The sequence below is a fragment of the Cucumis sativus genome, chromosome 6 (genome assembly GCF_000004075.3).
Source record: "Cucumis sativus cultivar 9930 chromosome 6, Cucumber_9930_V3, whole genome shotgun sequence".
NCBI classification, from domain to species: Eukaryota; Viridiplantae; Streptophyta; class Magnoliopsida; order Cucurbitales; family Cucurbitaceae; genus Cucumis; species Cucumis sativus.
In genome coordinates this window covers 6,470,963-6,486,472 of record NC_026660.2, presented here as the reverse complement: position 1 = coordinate 6,486,472, position 15,510 = coordinate 6,470,963, and the positions used below count along the sequence as shown (strand labels likewise).

At 27.6% G+C, this 15,510-nt stretch overlaps 2 protein-coding genes across 2 annotated transcripts; one reads left to right on the top strand and one right to left on the bottom strand.

Annotated features, from left to right (window-relative positions):
• Window positions 1-4,642: 4,642 nt before the first annotated feature.
• Window positions 4,643-6,171, bottom strand: LOC101203000. The gene is made up of 3 exons (XM_004140594.3): window positions 5,699-6,171; window positions 5,180-5,485; window positions 4,643-5,098 (listed from the first exon to the last, which is right to left on the bottom strand). The coding sequence occupies exons 1-3, from the start codon at window positions 6,023-6,025 to the stop codon at window positions 4,880-4,882; spliced, it is 852 nt and encodes a 283-aa protein (XP_004140642.2). The 5' UTR covers window positions 6,026-6,171; the 3' UTR covers window positions 4,643-4,879.
• A 3,056-nt stretch (window positions 6,172-9,227) lies between these two features.
• On the top strand, window positions 9,228-10,417 carry LOC105435985 (heavy metal-associated isoprenylated plant protein 8). The gene is made up of 5 exons (XM_031888269.1): window positions 9,228-9,302; window positions 9,402-9,558; window positions 9,673-9,854; window positions 9,930-10,017; window positions 10,137-10,417. Exons 1-5 carry the CDS (start codon window positions 9,228-9,230, stop codon window positions 10,415-10,417), a joined length of 783 nt encoding a protein of 260 aa, XP_031744129.1.
• Window positions 10,418-15,510: the final 5,093 nt, after the last annotated feature.

Below are 15,510 nucleotides of genomic sequence, written 5' to 3'. Positions count from 1 at the left end.
TATCAAAGTTGTTTCCAACCCTCGAGACTGCAAGGTGTCAAACCAACTGCATGCTAGCTTGATTATTTGTCTATCGATATATATGTTTTCAACTTTAATCGTGAGCCAACTTTTATTTAAGTTTCCTTCATTATTCTATGGACTTGAGTTAGCTTATAAGTTTCTAACATTATCTTGAACCACATTTAACATTGTTTTATGTTGGTAAAAATATATGAAAATTTATCTTTTTTATGAATTTTTTTGTTGGAAAAATATAATAGACGACATGTGATAGTCATGCAAATTATATACGTATTTTGTTATCTAAAATGTCAAAATTTTATACAAAAAGTCATTTTAAAATAAAAGGTTCAAACGTACTTATTAGGTGGATTTTAAGAAGGGGTGATAAATACATTGTTGTAATATATTTTGAAAACATAGAGATGGAGAATTTATTGTTTAAAGAATGTTTGATTTTGTTGTTTTAATATATTTACACCATTTCTAAAACGTTTTTGAAAAACAAGAAATGACCTTTTTTTTAAATAAAATGAGAAACATATCATATTTTTTAATAGCTTCTCATTAAAAACAACATTGGAAGTATGAATTTACCAGTAGAAAAACATTATATTATAAGTTTGAATAAAATTTTTAGTATTATTCTTCTACAACTTTCACTTCAATTTAAATTTTCTAATTCAAATTTTAGTATAATACTTTATTTACTAGATTTCTTGAAATACACAATCAAAATTTATGTTGAAGAATCTAACCTAGAAATCAAAGTCGTCATATTGGACCAAAAATAACATTTTCTAAATTAAAATAGAAAGACAGGGATTAAAATAAAAATCTTAAAAGTTGAGAGAAAATATAAATATAAATTGTCAGGTTGAAAAAAAATAATGTTTTAAGACTAAATTAGGAAATTATATCCCACTTCATTACGAGTTGAATTCTAAATTTGGAAAAGTATCTCAAGTAAAAAAAAAGTTGACAAAATACTTACATAGAATTCCATAGAAAAACTAAATTATAGCAACCAAATTATTGTGCACAAAAAATCAATAAAAAAAACAAAATTTATATATAACTAAATTTTTGTATGAAGCATAAATATTTAAACCAAAGATGCAAGTCCAATTAGAAATAACTCAATAATATGTATAACTCAATCCATATTACATAGGTTGAATTGAAAATTTTAATTTTTTTATCGTTGGATCGAGTCTCTAATTGAAAATTTCAATTCCACCACCCAAATTAATATATATATATATATATATATATATTATATATATTATTGTTTATTTTACAAAAGTAAAGTTATGAGTATTTTGTTAAATGATTGTATAAAAAGTTATCCAAATTACGCACAGAGTAGCGCGTGTTGAAGTGTTTAGGAGTGAAAATAAGTGAACCAAATAGCGACATGTGGAGGAAGAGGATTGGTCAAATATTGTTAATTTAAATTGGGGTGTGAAAGCAGCTTTGGCCCTTAGGCTTACACTCCCCTTTCTTTCTATTTTCTTTTCCATTATTGATTGCTCCAATCTTTCTTTTTTAATTCAGCTTTATTCTTTCTTTTTCTTACATTTTTCAATTCTGTATTCATTATATTTGGTCTTTTTGTATCTATTTTTCTTCTCGAGAAAAGAAACAAAATTATCATTATATATATATATATATATATAAACTGAATTGAAAATCAGATTATTGTAAAAGTATGTTTATAAAATTATTGTGTTTAGTTTTATTGTTCATTTTAGTATTACCAAATTACTAAAACTAACTCATTTATCTCAATCTTAATAATTTTAATTCCATCTTTGAAATATACACAAACATGTTGAGTAGATATTAAAATTAAATAAGGCTATGAGATTAAATTCATTAATTCAAATAAGGTTCATTCGTGCAAAGAAATCTACTACCAAACAACTTCCAATCTCGAAGTCTCTATGTACAAAGGGAAAGAGAATCATTAAGAATATTTTATTAAATATACATATGTTTGTACGTAAGGTGAAGATAGTAACGAAAATAAAATGAGATGAAGACATAAAGAATACATTTTTTTTTAATCTATGGATGAGTTCATATAGATTGTTTTTCTTCCACACTCTCAATTCCCACCTAAATGGAGAAATTGTCCACATTGCTATAAATGAAAAACATTTCTTCTACCTATAGTCAATATTTGACTATTATTGGTTTATTTCTTAAACAAATTGACCTAAAAAACACTTTCAAAACACATTTGAAAGAGAGATTTTGAGACCAAATTACTTGTCAAAGTCAAACATTTTTTGAAGAAATTTTTCTTCAAAATGGCTATATCATTTTCAATCCTTTTATAAGTTACATTTCAATTTTAGTATTGAATTTTTCTTTATGGAGAGAACAAATTTCTAATACTTTTTTTTATTATTATATTTTTATTAGTGTCAAATTTTGAAAAATAGAAAATGGTAAGTGCTGATTTGGAGGCTTTATTTATATTTATGTGAGCTAGCTATAAAGGGTAAATAAAAGAAAATCATTGGATTATATTATCATTAAAGAAGCATTTATAAGTTTGATTTTTAAAAAAATGGTTCCTAGATGGACTAAAACTCAAAAGGATGGTTGTTTGAATATTCCAATGATCAATTATTTGATTTAATTAAAGATTAAAGTAGTTCAAATAGGCTTAAAATTTGGTAGGTTTGATATATTATAAAAATGAAGTTAAAATAATTGAATAGAAAATCTAAAATGATGTATTAAAGAAGAATATTCTACATAATAATAATGTTATATGGTGGGGAGAGGGTATTGAAGCATATAATCAATTACGTGAAAGATGAGATCATTAAACTAACCACTTTACAAAGTAAGTTAAGTTATAAGTTAGAAATAATAGTTTGAATAATGCTCAAACTAAACTATAGAACTTATTATGGTTGATTAATTAAAGGATTATATATGTTTAATTAGTTTAGGCTTTTATCTCGTAATACCACCTCACATTAAAGTCAATAAATTTTTTATTAAACAAAAACGACGTTATCGAGTTTTATATTTTAATATTAATTCTAAATTGTCATAAATTTTATATTTTAATATTAATTTTTAATTGTCATATTGCAATATATTCTTTACTTTATATATATATATATTAAATAATACCTACTTTTACTTAATTTTGGTGTAGGGATGGTATGCAAAAATAAATATAAAATTATTCTAAATATTAATAATTTTCTTTCAAAAATATCAATTTTCTTCTCAAATTTTTCGTTCTAAATTTTAATAATTTTCTTGTTAAATTTTAATAATTTTCTAAAACAAGATAATTTGATTTAAAAACTTTAAAAAAAAAGAGAAAAAAAATACTATTTAAGATAAATTCCTAACTTATTTGTTAGATTATAATTCAAACTTCCACCAACAATATTACATGAATAATACTACATGAAAAAATTATTGAAATGTTATTAGAAAAAAATATTGAAATGTTATTAGAACATAAATATCAAGAGATATTTTAAAATAATTTTTAGTATATTTATTATATAATATCGACTTTCAAAGCTTTGATTTTTAAAACTATCTATGATCTCTATTTTACTCGTCTGTTCTTTTCTAAAACTATCTTTGATCTCTAGAACATATAGATCAAGTTTTTTTCTCGACTATTATATACGTGTAACATTCAAATGAATCACGTATATAATATTATAAGAAAAATGTTATGAGTAATTAAATAGGTAATTAGCAATGATCTTCAATTAAAATATTTTTTCTCCACTTATTTTAAAACAAATCGTGACAATTATTTCAACAAAACTTAGAGAAAACAACTAGAGAAAAATCCACATTCTATATCTACGATGATAGCCTTAAACTTAGAGCTCAACATATCTTATATCCTTGCAAACATCTTCTTAAACAAATACTAAAAACATCAAACGAAAAAAACTCAATTAATAAAATAAATAAAACTTTCATGCTTTGAAAATAAGTTGAGACATTGTTATATCAATATTATCAATAGTTTGTCACCTTACAACATATCAATACATAAAGAAAAAGAGGAAAAAGGTACATTTAGAGAAATAAATATGATTAAGCTTTAAAATTTGAAAAATAGGCTTCCAAGTTAATAGAGAAAAATGTTGGGAAAGAGTAGAGGAGGAGGATGAGCGCGTGAGGCTACAAGAAGGGAAGGAGCGGGTGAGGGAGAAATAACATAGGACGCAAGATTATAATAAAAGGGTATAACAGTCTTTCCCCCTTTATTTCCCGATAAGAACAACCATAACACGTGGCCGAATCTCACCATATAATTAAGCCATTTTTCATAGTACGACTATATGGTACCGAAGTCTTAAGCTATAGGTAGAGAGTAAATGTAGTATTATTTTATAAGTGAAGACCTAACATATGCAAGAAAAACCAACTAGTAGACTTCAAACATCACTTCAAACTATACCCAATTTTCAAGATGTGTAGTTCTTTTATAAATTATAATTGAAGGTTTAAAATTAATTACCCAATTGTTGTTCTAATTTAAATAATTGTCATATAACTATTCAAAATGAAAATATGAAGTTAATTTATGACTTTTATATAACACATTATAAAAGAAAATTTAATATAGTACTATGAGTTGATGGAGAAACTAGAAAATGACCAATCTAAGTTTGTAATGTGATAGTACAAAGTGTAGGGTAGTGAGTCGAAGTCAAAAGTTACCTATTTTTATAATAAATTATAGGACAAAAGGCACCCAAAAAAGAAACACAACATCAAGAGAGTCTAAAATGATACAAAAAGTAGGGGAGGGAGTTTTGATTTTGTAGGAAAGAAAGATTAAACAAAAAAGGAAGGGAGAAAAGAGAATGAATCAATCGGATTTCTTATCGGAGGGCTGAGATTTAGCAGCAGCAGCTGAAGAAAGCTTATCTTCATGAAATTTGGCATGACTTTCGTCATCTCTCTCCTTGAAATATTTTTCGAATGCCCTTGGAAGGAATCTTGGGATCAAAAATCCAAATAAGTTTATGCAGAAATACGCAAAATTAGCCACCGCTAATGTCCTTCCAAACCAAAACCATCCTATGTCCTGCAATACATCACAAGGACACAGTGAGTAATACAATTAGATCATGCAAAATTGAGGAATCAATATGTAAAAAATACTAACTTTGATCGGTGCATTTGCCGGTAGGGATTTGTTTAGCCAAACATCTTTCATCCAATCCATAATCACAAAAATCCTCCTGACCGTATAAAGTAGCGGTACCAATGCTCTCACCGGTGGTGAGAACAACGACAACCCACTTATCACATTCTCAGTTAGAATCTGAAACGACAACAAGAACAAATGCGGTGTTGCCGATCGTACTGCATGCTCGTCGCCTCTAGCAAATCCACCCAACACATAGGCCAATGGCAAGAACAATCCTATCGTCGTTCCCACCACCACATACATTCTAAACAACGTGCTTCCCTGTGATGACAAAAACACTGTTTAATTAATAACCCATCAAATTATATTAAAACGTCTCTTATATTATTGTTGTTGTTCGAGATGCATCCTAATTAAAGCTAGGAAATTGTCTAATCCCAGCTTGTCCCGTGAAAAATTATCTCATGGTGATTCCGCCCTAATCACACCAAAAAGTACGATATATATAAACATAACACTAAATCAAAACCTTGCCTGGAAAATCTCTGGTGACCTGGTGGATGTGTGACCATGAGACGGAAACGCAAACCGCGCCAGTAAGAGAAGGTAGGCAGACGTAAACGCGGGGAAAACAAGGTCGAGAAATGGTACGAGGCCGCTAGCGGAGAACACCATAATGAAAGCAACAAGTTGGAGTTCAATTACGCGTAGAGATCCCATGACCCCACCAACAACAGTGTTCTGCTCCTGCTGATGTTGCTGCCGTAGAGGTGGCTTCAGCTGCTGTGCCCTCTTCAACTCCGGCATCGCTGCATCGTTCGAGTCCGTTCCTGGACCCATCGCAAGAGTTACACCCGACATGAAATAAATTTTTGGCAGAGTATAATTTTAATTTTTCCGACGATGTGAAGATTTCAGATTTCAGATTTGGTTTTAGAGAGAGAGAGTGATTATGAGGAGAGGGAAAGATAGGAAAGAGTCGAGAAGAAGATGGGGGTGGGTCCGAGTTTGAAGGAAAGGAGAGATATAACGATGGGGTTTGTGCCCACGTGGAGGTTGTAGAGTTAGAAATGTGTATACTGCAGTTGATTTAGCTGACACGCGTTCTTTTAAGTGTAAATTGGGATGACACGTGTCTTCTTGTACTCGTCAGCGTCTTCATCGCATTTCCCTTTGTTATTTTTTCACACTACTTTCCACAATTTAGGCTGTTTTGTATTTCTGATTAAACCCCAACTTTTTTTAATAGAATGAATATATAAATATAGATGTTGTCTAAAATACACTTAAATATTTATATGAATTAGACGTAATGTCTAACATTATAAGTAACAAATAAACCAAATGGTAATCATAGAAATTAAATGCTTTTTAGTAATATTATTGTCTTGAATATTTAATGAAAATAAAATGATGTTTTCTTTTCCAAAACTTAGCTTTTATTATTGGGATAATCGAAAGAAAGAAAAGTGCATGCTGTTTTTTTAATTATTATTTTATTAAAAGACTTTTTAATGTTATATAATATTTGTATCTTGGCAGGCTTAATGACTTTAATGAGCATGCACTTTTAGGATTAGTATTTAAATTAGAGAGAGTATGATTTTAAGTGAGAGCTAAGAAGCTTAGAAGAAAAATGGGGCTTTCCAAGAAATATTGGGACATCTTTTTAGGCAAAAACAAAACACCCAGTGAACAAGACTTTCTAGAAAAGGTTAAGTTTCTAAACTAAGGTAACATTTTTCATTTCATATTAATGTAGGTTGATATTCTAATATATTTTAGAAAACCATCATAAAATTTTGAGATTTCGTTAAAAAGTAAGAAATTAAAACAAAACTATATAACAATCTGATAAAAAATGAAAATATAAAATAAACGAAAGTTATCGAGAAACTTTTTATCTTTTTTTCATTGTCTATTTTAATTTTTATTTGAAAAACTTGTTTTTTTGTTTTAGGGTGTTATTGTGGTTCTACAATATAATGCACATTGTAAGAATTGTATACATCAAATGAAGAAATGTTGCAAGAATATGAAAGGTATGAAATAAGTTTAATTTCCAATTTCCATATAGTTAATTACTTTGATTATAGTTACAAGGTAGTTGAAATTATAATATTTGTATGCTTTTTTGTTGTTTGGATACGGAAAAAAAATAGGAGTAATAAGTGCAGAAATTGACAAGGAGGTTCCTGAACTGATAACGGTGAAGGGAGTTTTTGAAGTGAAAAAGCTTTTGGCTCACATCCGAAGAGGAGTGGAGAAAATTGCCACGGTCATCAAAGAAGAACCCGCCTCTGCCGGAGGAGAAGATCAACAAAGAGAAGCTGCTGGAGAAGGGACTAGCCGTGGACCTAACCACGAGATAGAAGAAGAAGAAGAAGAAGATGATGATGATGATGATGATGATGGAGATGGAGAGATAAGAGTTATCCATAATCCCTAAAATAAATATGAAAGATTCGTATTGTTAAAGGAAGAAAACACATCTACGTTATATTAAAAGATAATTTTCTTCTTTTAGAAGTAAGTTAATGATTAATTATACATATAACAGAAATTAAAAAATTTGAGTAGTAAATTGCAATTATGTCTTCGACCTTTTAATTGTGGTAAAAATTGAGTTCTCCATCTTCTACAAATATTAAAATTGAATTCTAAAATTTATTATTTCAGCCTTTAAACTTTTAATATCAAATAAAAAATTAGTCAACACCCTTTAATTTCATTTTTTAAAATTTTTGAATCAAACTCAATTTTATATATAATAAATCAATTAATTTTTAAAATTTTAAATCAATCAAAATTTATTAAACACACAATTAAAAATTAGAAATATTTAGAAACACTCTAAAAATTTATGGACCAAATAACAAAACCTCAAAATTTAGATATAATTTAGGATTTTTTTAAATAATAAAAGATAAACTACATTATAAGAAAAAATCACTAAAAAAACAAAATCAATTGTAAATATTTATTTGATTTATTCTACTATATTTGAGAATTTTCAAATGATAATTAATTTAACCTAATTTATATTTTATATTTTTCAATGGAAACAATTAATGTTCGAAAACTTCTTAGCTAAATCCAAAAATTTCAACCTACGTAGTTACCTTTCCTTGCATGAACACTAGCCATGCTGTTTTATTTCAATGCCATATTTTCTTTAATTAGTTTGTGTATTAACATAAGATTAATTCATATGTTTATTTCTTATAATATTGATGAAGGAATCTCATAACTTAATTTGAAAGGTTTATTAGTAGTAAATGAATTACTTATTTAGGCAGTTTTAACCGTCCAACTCCAATTTTATACATAACATAATGTTTTAAATTTCTCATTAATGTTTACATCCTTCTATTAAAATTTACCTGAAATTTCTATCATTTTTTTTCTATTTCTAGTAATTGAAGTTATAAAATCTTAGGGAAATAAAAGCTTGCAATGTCTAAACTTCAAGTGTTCAAATAAATACAAGGATTAGAAATTTAATCTTTTTGTTTAAAAATAAATGTAATAATTAACCGAAAGCCCAATTTGGCATTAATTTAAAGTTAGATTATATTTTAAAACACTTTTGACTTTACCATATAAGTACGATTTAAAAAGCAAAAAAACAAATACTAAACACATCGATAAGATTAAAAAAAATTATATATAAAGCCACATATATATTATTTGTTTAAAAATAAGAAAGGAAATTTCATTAAATATTTAAAACTTACTTTACTTTACATTGAAAAATATATATTAACTTTAATTAACAATTAAAGCATGGAATATAAGAGGAAATAATCATTAATTATGCAAGGATGAAAGAAAAAGAAACTGTTCTTTAGAACAAAATTAGTATATCTCATCAGTTTGCAAATAAAGAAACATATATCTTCATTTCTCTTGTTTTCGTCGTAATTTTGTATTTAAATTGTTTCCATGATTGTTCTATAATTAACTATAATTCCTTAATATATTGTCCATTACAGAAGATTAATTAACAGGTCAGTTACATATATATTTTCACTTGTTCAAATCATTATATATAAAGCCACACATGGATGCCATTACCCTCTCATCACACTTCTTTTTTCAACAGTGGGATTTCAAATCATACAAAGAGATGGGAAAGGTATGGGAAAAAAAAACCCTTAACTTTCATAACTTAATATATGTTTAGGTTGCAATTTATTATTACAATATTATTGATTTTTTTTTTATTTAATTGAAGGGTCAAAATCAAAATGGGAAGAGAAGGCAAGAAGAAGAGAAGGGAAAGGGAAAAAAAGAAGAACAGAAAAAGATAACAGAAGTTGTGGTTAAAGTTTATATGCATTGTGAAGGCTGCAAACATAAACTCTCTAAATGCTTGAAAGCTTCTCGCCATGGTAACTGACCTATTTTATTCTTCACTTTTTTTCTTTGTTAAACTACTGTAAATATGTTGCTACCGATCATATGTTATTATATTTTTACAATGTTTGGGTTATATATATATATAGGTGTGGAGGAAGTGGCAGCTGATATGGAAAATAAAAAAGTAGTAATAAAAGGAAACGATCTAAACCCAGAGAGAATAATGGAAGAAATTAAGAAAAAATACTCAAAAAATGTGGAACTTATTTCTCCTAAGGAACTGCCTGATACTTCCAAACAAAACAAACCTGAACCTAAAAAGGAAGAGGTAAATTCTAAATTTTTATTTATTTTTAATATTCAACTTCCTTAATTATGCATTGAATGATTGGGTAATTTGTAGGTTCAAATGAAGACAGTGGAACTAAAAATGAATATGCATTGTGAAGGCTGTGAAAACGACATCAAACAAACCATTGGGAAAATGGAAGGTAAGAAATGAATAATGCACTATATATGTATATACTAATGTAAAATTTGTAGTTTAATTAAACAACATATTAAATAAGTACCATTGTTTTGTATATGAGAATTATGAATATTGATGTAGGAGTAATGAGAGTGGAAACAGATAGAGAGAGTTCAAAAGTGATAGTGAAGGGAATGATTGATCCTCCAAAGCTAATGGAATGCATTAAAAAGAGAATGGGAAAGAAGGTTGAGATTTTTAATAAGAAATCTGAAGACAAATCAAGCAACAACAAAGATTCAAATGTTCAACACAAGTTGGATCATTTTACATTTAAATATCCTCCTCAATATTCCTTGCTTCATATTTACCCCAATCAAACTTTTAGTGATGATAATGTATTTTCATGTTCTATTATGTAAATTATTCATTCATTACCTTTTTATATATAGAGAGAGAATTTTTGTTATTCATCATCATCTTTTGATTTCCATCTCTCTCTTGTTGTAATTTTAATAAGTTGTTTTTGTTAATATGTACTAATGATTGTAATGGAAATGAAAATATATCTCTAATTATATCTAAATAAAATTATTGAGTTTTTTTCTTGACGGTTGGATTCTCATTTTTAAAATAATTAAACATATTGAAAGTAATAACTACTATATCTTACTATTTAGGGTATGAAGTAATTTTCAAATATTGGAATTGATAGTGAGTTTTAATGAGACAATGAGTTTATTCTCTATCCTATTCCCTAAAAAAGTCGAAAGGAAAATTCGTTCGAGAAATTTTGATAAAAAGAACATATTCAATATAAAGAAAAGAAAAGAAAGAGAATGTTTTTGATATAATAATACTATATATATATATTTTTATGCAAAAATAACATTCTATTATTCTCAAATAAAATAAATGATTTTTTTTTGTTGTTGTTGATAAGTTATACGATAAAAAAACATTAATTTTTATTTAAGTTAAATAAGAAGAAAGAAATGATAAATATGACAATAAGGCCTATACTAATTATCTCTTCTTTATTTATTTTTACCTAACAAAAAATAGATAACACAACTTTATTTATAAAAAAAGAGTAAAGTGATATGTGATGATGAATTGGAGTCATTTTTACTTAAAGATGATATAGTCCACTTATTACTTTAAGATATAGTCTACTTTGTCACCATCACTTATATTCATTCTCTCTTTATAAATCTAATTTTATCTAAATCTCTTTCTAATTCTTTTACCTTTTTTTTTCTTCCCCTTTTTTGAAAATTTAGCTATATTTTAATAATACAAAAATATTTAGTGGGAAGCAAACAACTTTTTTTTAAAAAAAAAAATTATTGGTTGAATTTTGTGTAATTTATTTGGTTAGTTTTGAACATGTTTCTAAAATAGTTTTAAGAATTAAACATTTCCAGATTTTGTCAATAGATTGTTCTTCCTCCTACTTTTACTTTTATATATTGTGGACAAATTTTGTCAAATTTCCTTTTCTTTTCCTCTTAAAATTGATATGCATGAGTTTAATAGTGACCAAATTTTCATATTTTGTGTTTGTTCCATGGATAAAAAGTTAAACCGCCTTGTCTAGCCACCCATTTGTAGCCTTCATTTGATGTCATTAGGTGATTAAAATAAACGAAAAAAGATAATTTATGTCGAATTCTAAATCACGTAATACACTTTCGTCTAACCTAACTAGTCTGAAACACATTACGTTAGAGTTTGTAAGGTACACAATTTGTATTGAGCTATTAGACTACTCTTGACAATTAATTCGGAGTTAATCTTGATTAAATCTAATTGTTTAGAGGTGTGATGAAGTTGACACCACCAAATAACCTTTTTGAAAGGCTAAAAACATGGTGCCTATTTAGAGGGATTTTTTTCCCATGTTTGTAGAGCTTCAAAACTGTAGGAGAGGCACTTGCCAAAAAGACCTTGGACGACAAAATTACGTAACTCTATATTTCCTATTAAAATCATGTTAGCGATACCTGCAGATATTCTACTTATTCAATTATGCATGTTGAGACGAATCTAGTTTTGTAGTACTTGGCATGACCACCATCCAATAGGTGGGACGTTTGATCTCCCTTTCTAACAAACAAAAGAAATTTGTACCATATATTCATTCGTCACTAATATATTTGTATGTTAATGTTCTTTTTGAATTATATCCGTATTCGAGTTGGACAATTAATTTTTAAAGTTATACATCATTTATAGGTAGGCATAATTTGAGTTAAATTTTCCATGAATCATCTTGTGGGCCCTTTTGGGCCCTTTATTCGATTGAAAATGGGCCCAGATTATTGTAAAATTGGAAGTGTCCTTTTTCTTCTTTGAAATGACAATGAGCCCAAAAAATACATATATATATAATATAGGAAAGGGTAATAAAAACTTAAAAAAGTAAGTAGAAAAATGGATGTAGAAAAACCAAAGGTTTTTTTTTTTTTTTTTTAAAAAAAATATAAATTAGATTCTAAGTTGAATATTAAAAAGACTCAAAATCATCAATGAAGCCATCATGAAGAAATTGAGGCAAAAACCCAAAAGAAAATAAAGGGGAAAAAACACGAAGTAAAATTAGATTAGAATATAATTTTTGAGTATGTCACTTTTATAAAAAGTTAGCACACAATTATTAAAGTGTAACATTCTTTGAATCCCACCCACCAAAATATCTTCTTCTCTACTTTGTCTTGAAGGAAAACCCTAAAATATTATTCAATTTGAAAATAATAATGATGATGATGATCTTATATGGCATTTAAATTAATAGAAATTAAGTGAACCATTAATTAACCTCTTGAAAATGATGTTGTAAAATGTTTAATTTCCTAAGCTCTATTTCATTTCACTCATCCATATTTTTAATATATGTTTTATTCTTTCATATTTTTAAATTATTGTTTTGATGCCTTAATTTTACCATTAACCTTATGAGGAGCATGCATAATTAAGAAAATTAAAAATAGAAGTTACATTTTTCTTTACCACACATATATTTTTTAAAATAAAAAATAATAAATATAAATTGGGATGCTTAACCCTAGATAGGGTTCAGAAACCTAACCCAATGAATCAACTAACTTTATGTGTCACTATATAAATAAAAATACAATCCCTTCAACTTTGTGTCCATGAAGCAATAGAGGCTTTTGAGATTTTCTTAAAAGGTTTCCCTCCAAAACTTCCCAAACTTAAAAGGTTACCCTAAATCCCAACTCTAAAAGAACCCTAAAAATGGATGTCATCAATGCAGAGAAGCTTTTTGCCATAAAATATTGTTACAAGAAAAGCCAACTCTTCCTCTACAATCTCAATATCTTTCACTCTCTCATCTTCCTCTTCTTTACCTATTGGCTTTCTTCTCAATCTCATTACTTTCCTCCCGACACGATTTCCTCGATAATCAAAATGGTTGCAACCCCGCCCTCGTTCTTCAGCCCGAGTTGCTTGTTTGTTATTGTTAATTTCATTGTTGTCTACATCGTTGGAGAACAAAAGCTGACCGGTGCAAAATCAGCTTTCATGAACACAATGTATGATGAATACTATATTGAGAGGACTTTGGAGATGAAGTACTTGAATCCTTGCGAAAATATGAAAGAATTGGTTGTTGAGAAATTTGTGGAAGAAAAGGAAGAGGAAGGGATCAGCCCCATTGAGGATGACAACGGTATCGGTTTTAGCGAAAAAGAAAACGAAGGGGACTGCAAGTTGGCCAACGAAGAGTTGAACAAAAGAGCTGAAGCCTTCATTGCAAGAGTTAACAAGCAAAGGAAGCTTGAAGCTGTGGATTGTTTCTCATGCTAGTTTTTTTTTGTCTTCCCTTTTTATTTTGTTTAATGTAATAATTAATCATTTGATCTCACAATAGTTGAGATAAAAAATGTAATGCTAAATTCTTTCGATCTTTACGCTAGTCAATGTTGAAGCTTCATGCATGATGGTGAATATTGGAATGAGCTAATATGTGTATATATCATGATTTTGATGAAATCATATCCATATATTAGTAGTTATATATTTAACTCTAACTCTATTTTTTTCTTTGTAATTAAGATTTTTTAGTTCAAATAATGCTGAGGTTTCTTCATTTCTAATATAAAGTCATTTTCAATCGTGTTTTCTTCTCGTCAACATTACTCGTGTATATATATATATATAAAGATATTTCATTGATGCTTATTGGATAGAAGTTCAAGAATTGTAATGGACATAAACATAACTAATTAGTATGAGCACAATATTCAACTAATGCAAAACTTGTCCAATCAACTTTGAGGTTAGAAATTTAAAATTTTTTCACCAATTGACATGTTGTAAATAAAAATATATTATATATAACTAGCGGTTAATTGATATAATTATACTCTTCTTTCGTCCGATAATATAATTGTTGCAATATTATTCTATTTAATTTACTAAAAGAAAACCTCGTTAATCTACCCTATGTACCAAATGGCCTTCACATGATGTTGAGAAATAAATATTTCTTTTGCTTTTTTTTGTAGAGCACTTCTACATGAGATAGCAATTTTAAGAGGACCCATTGAAGGGTTTGAAATTCCTTTCTTAACATAGAAGGACACATGCATATGCAAAATTTTGCATTATAAACTTTACTTTATAAATCCAAAGGGAAAGTTGTTTTGATCTTAAACTAATTTCCAAAGGCTTCAAAATAAGGTTTAGTTTAGAACCAAATTAAAATAATTCTCTATTAATTCTCATCTTTACCACTAATCTTTCAAGAATAACACTTACTAAACCTATATATACCAACCAACTTGCAAATCCAATACACATTACTTATATATAACATGTGAGTTTATTTAGATGATAATATCTATGTTATTAATACCTATAAATTAAGTAAATAGCAAAATATTAAAACTTGATTTGTAATGTTTTACATAAAATGAATAAATAGGTTAATGTAAAATTGAAGACATATATTCGATATATGCACATGCTAAGGGGGAAATAAGTACATAAAGTGCAGTAACTGCAGGGCACTAGGCCAAGTATGATCCACCTCATCAAAGCCATATTTTTTCATTAATAGATATGGAAATCTTTTCGGTAGGGACGGGATGAGACTCTGACTCGACTTGACTCGACTCGACTCGAGTCTCGATCGATATGAACGAGGTTGATATTTTTTATGTAATTAAAAAATATGTCTTAGGAGCTGGCCAAAAACTTGTAAAAATAGTTAGTAGCAATTGTATGAGTTAAGTTTTAATGTGAATGGTGATAAAAGAGTAGTAGTTTTTAAATATTGGAGTAGAAATCTTCTAATTAATTAAGCTAATATATATACATATATATAGGTAAATCAAAATCAAGATATTATTCCAATTAATCATCGATTATTTTCCCATATTATTATTTGTAGACAATAATTATAATCAATTAAATAATTTATATATTAAAACAAGTATATCTCAAAAATAAATATGGAATTTGAAATCTCTTGTTTTTATTATAT

Bases quoted from the DNA above. Each gene is read 5' to 3' on its own strand.
- LOC101203000 (XM_004140594.3), bottom strand. From the start codon at position 6,025: ATGTCGGGTGTAACTCTTGCGATGGGTCCAGGAACGGACTCGAACGAT. The intron at 5,486-5,698 runs GCAAGGTTTTGA...TTGTCATCACAG, and splicing joins GGTCACCAGAGATTTTCCAG to GGAAGCACGTTGTTTAGAAT. The intron at 5,099-5,179 runs GTTAGTATTTTT...GATGTATTGCAG, and splicing joins CGGCAAATGCACCGATCAAA to GACATAGGATGGTTTTGGTT.
- LOC105435985 (XM_031888269.1), top strand. From the start codon at position 9,228: ATGGATGCCATTACCCTCTCATCACACTTCTTTTTTCAACAGTGGGAT. The intron at 9,559-9,672 runs GTAACTGACCTA...ATATATATATAG, and splicing joins CTTGAAAGCTTCTCGCCATG to GTGTGGAGGAAGTGGCAGCT. The intron at 9,855-9,929 runs GTAAATTCTAAA...GGTAATTTGTAG, and splicing joins CTGAACCTAAAAAGGAAGAG to GTTCAAATGAAGACAGTGGA.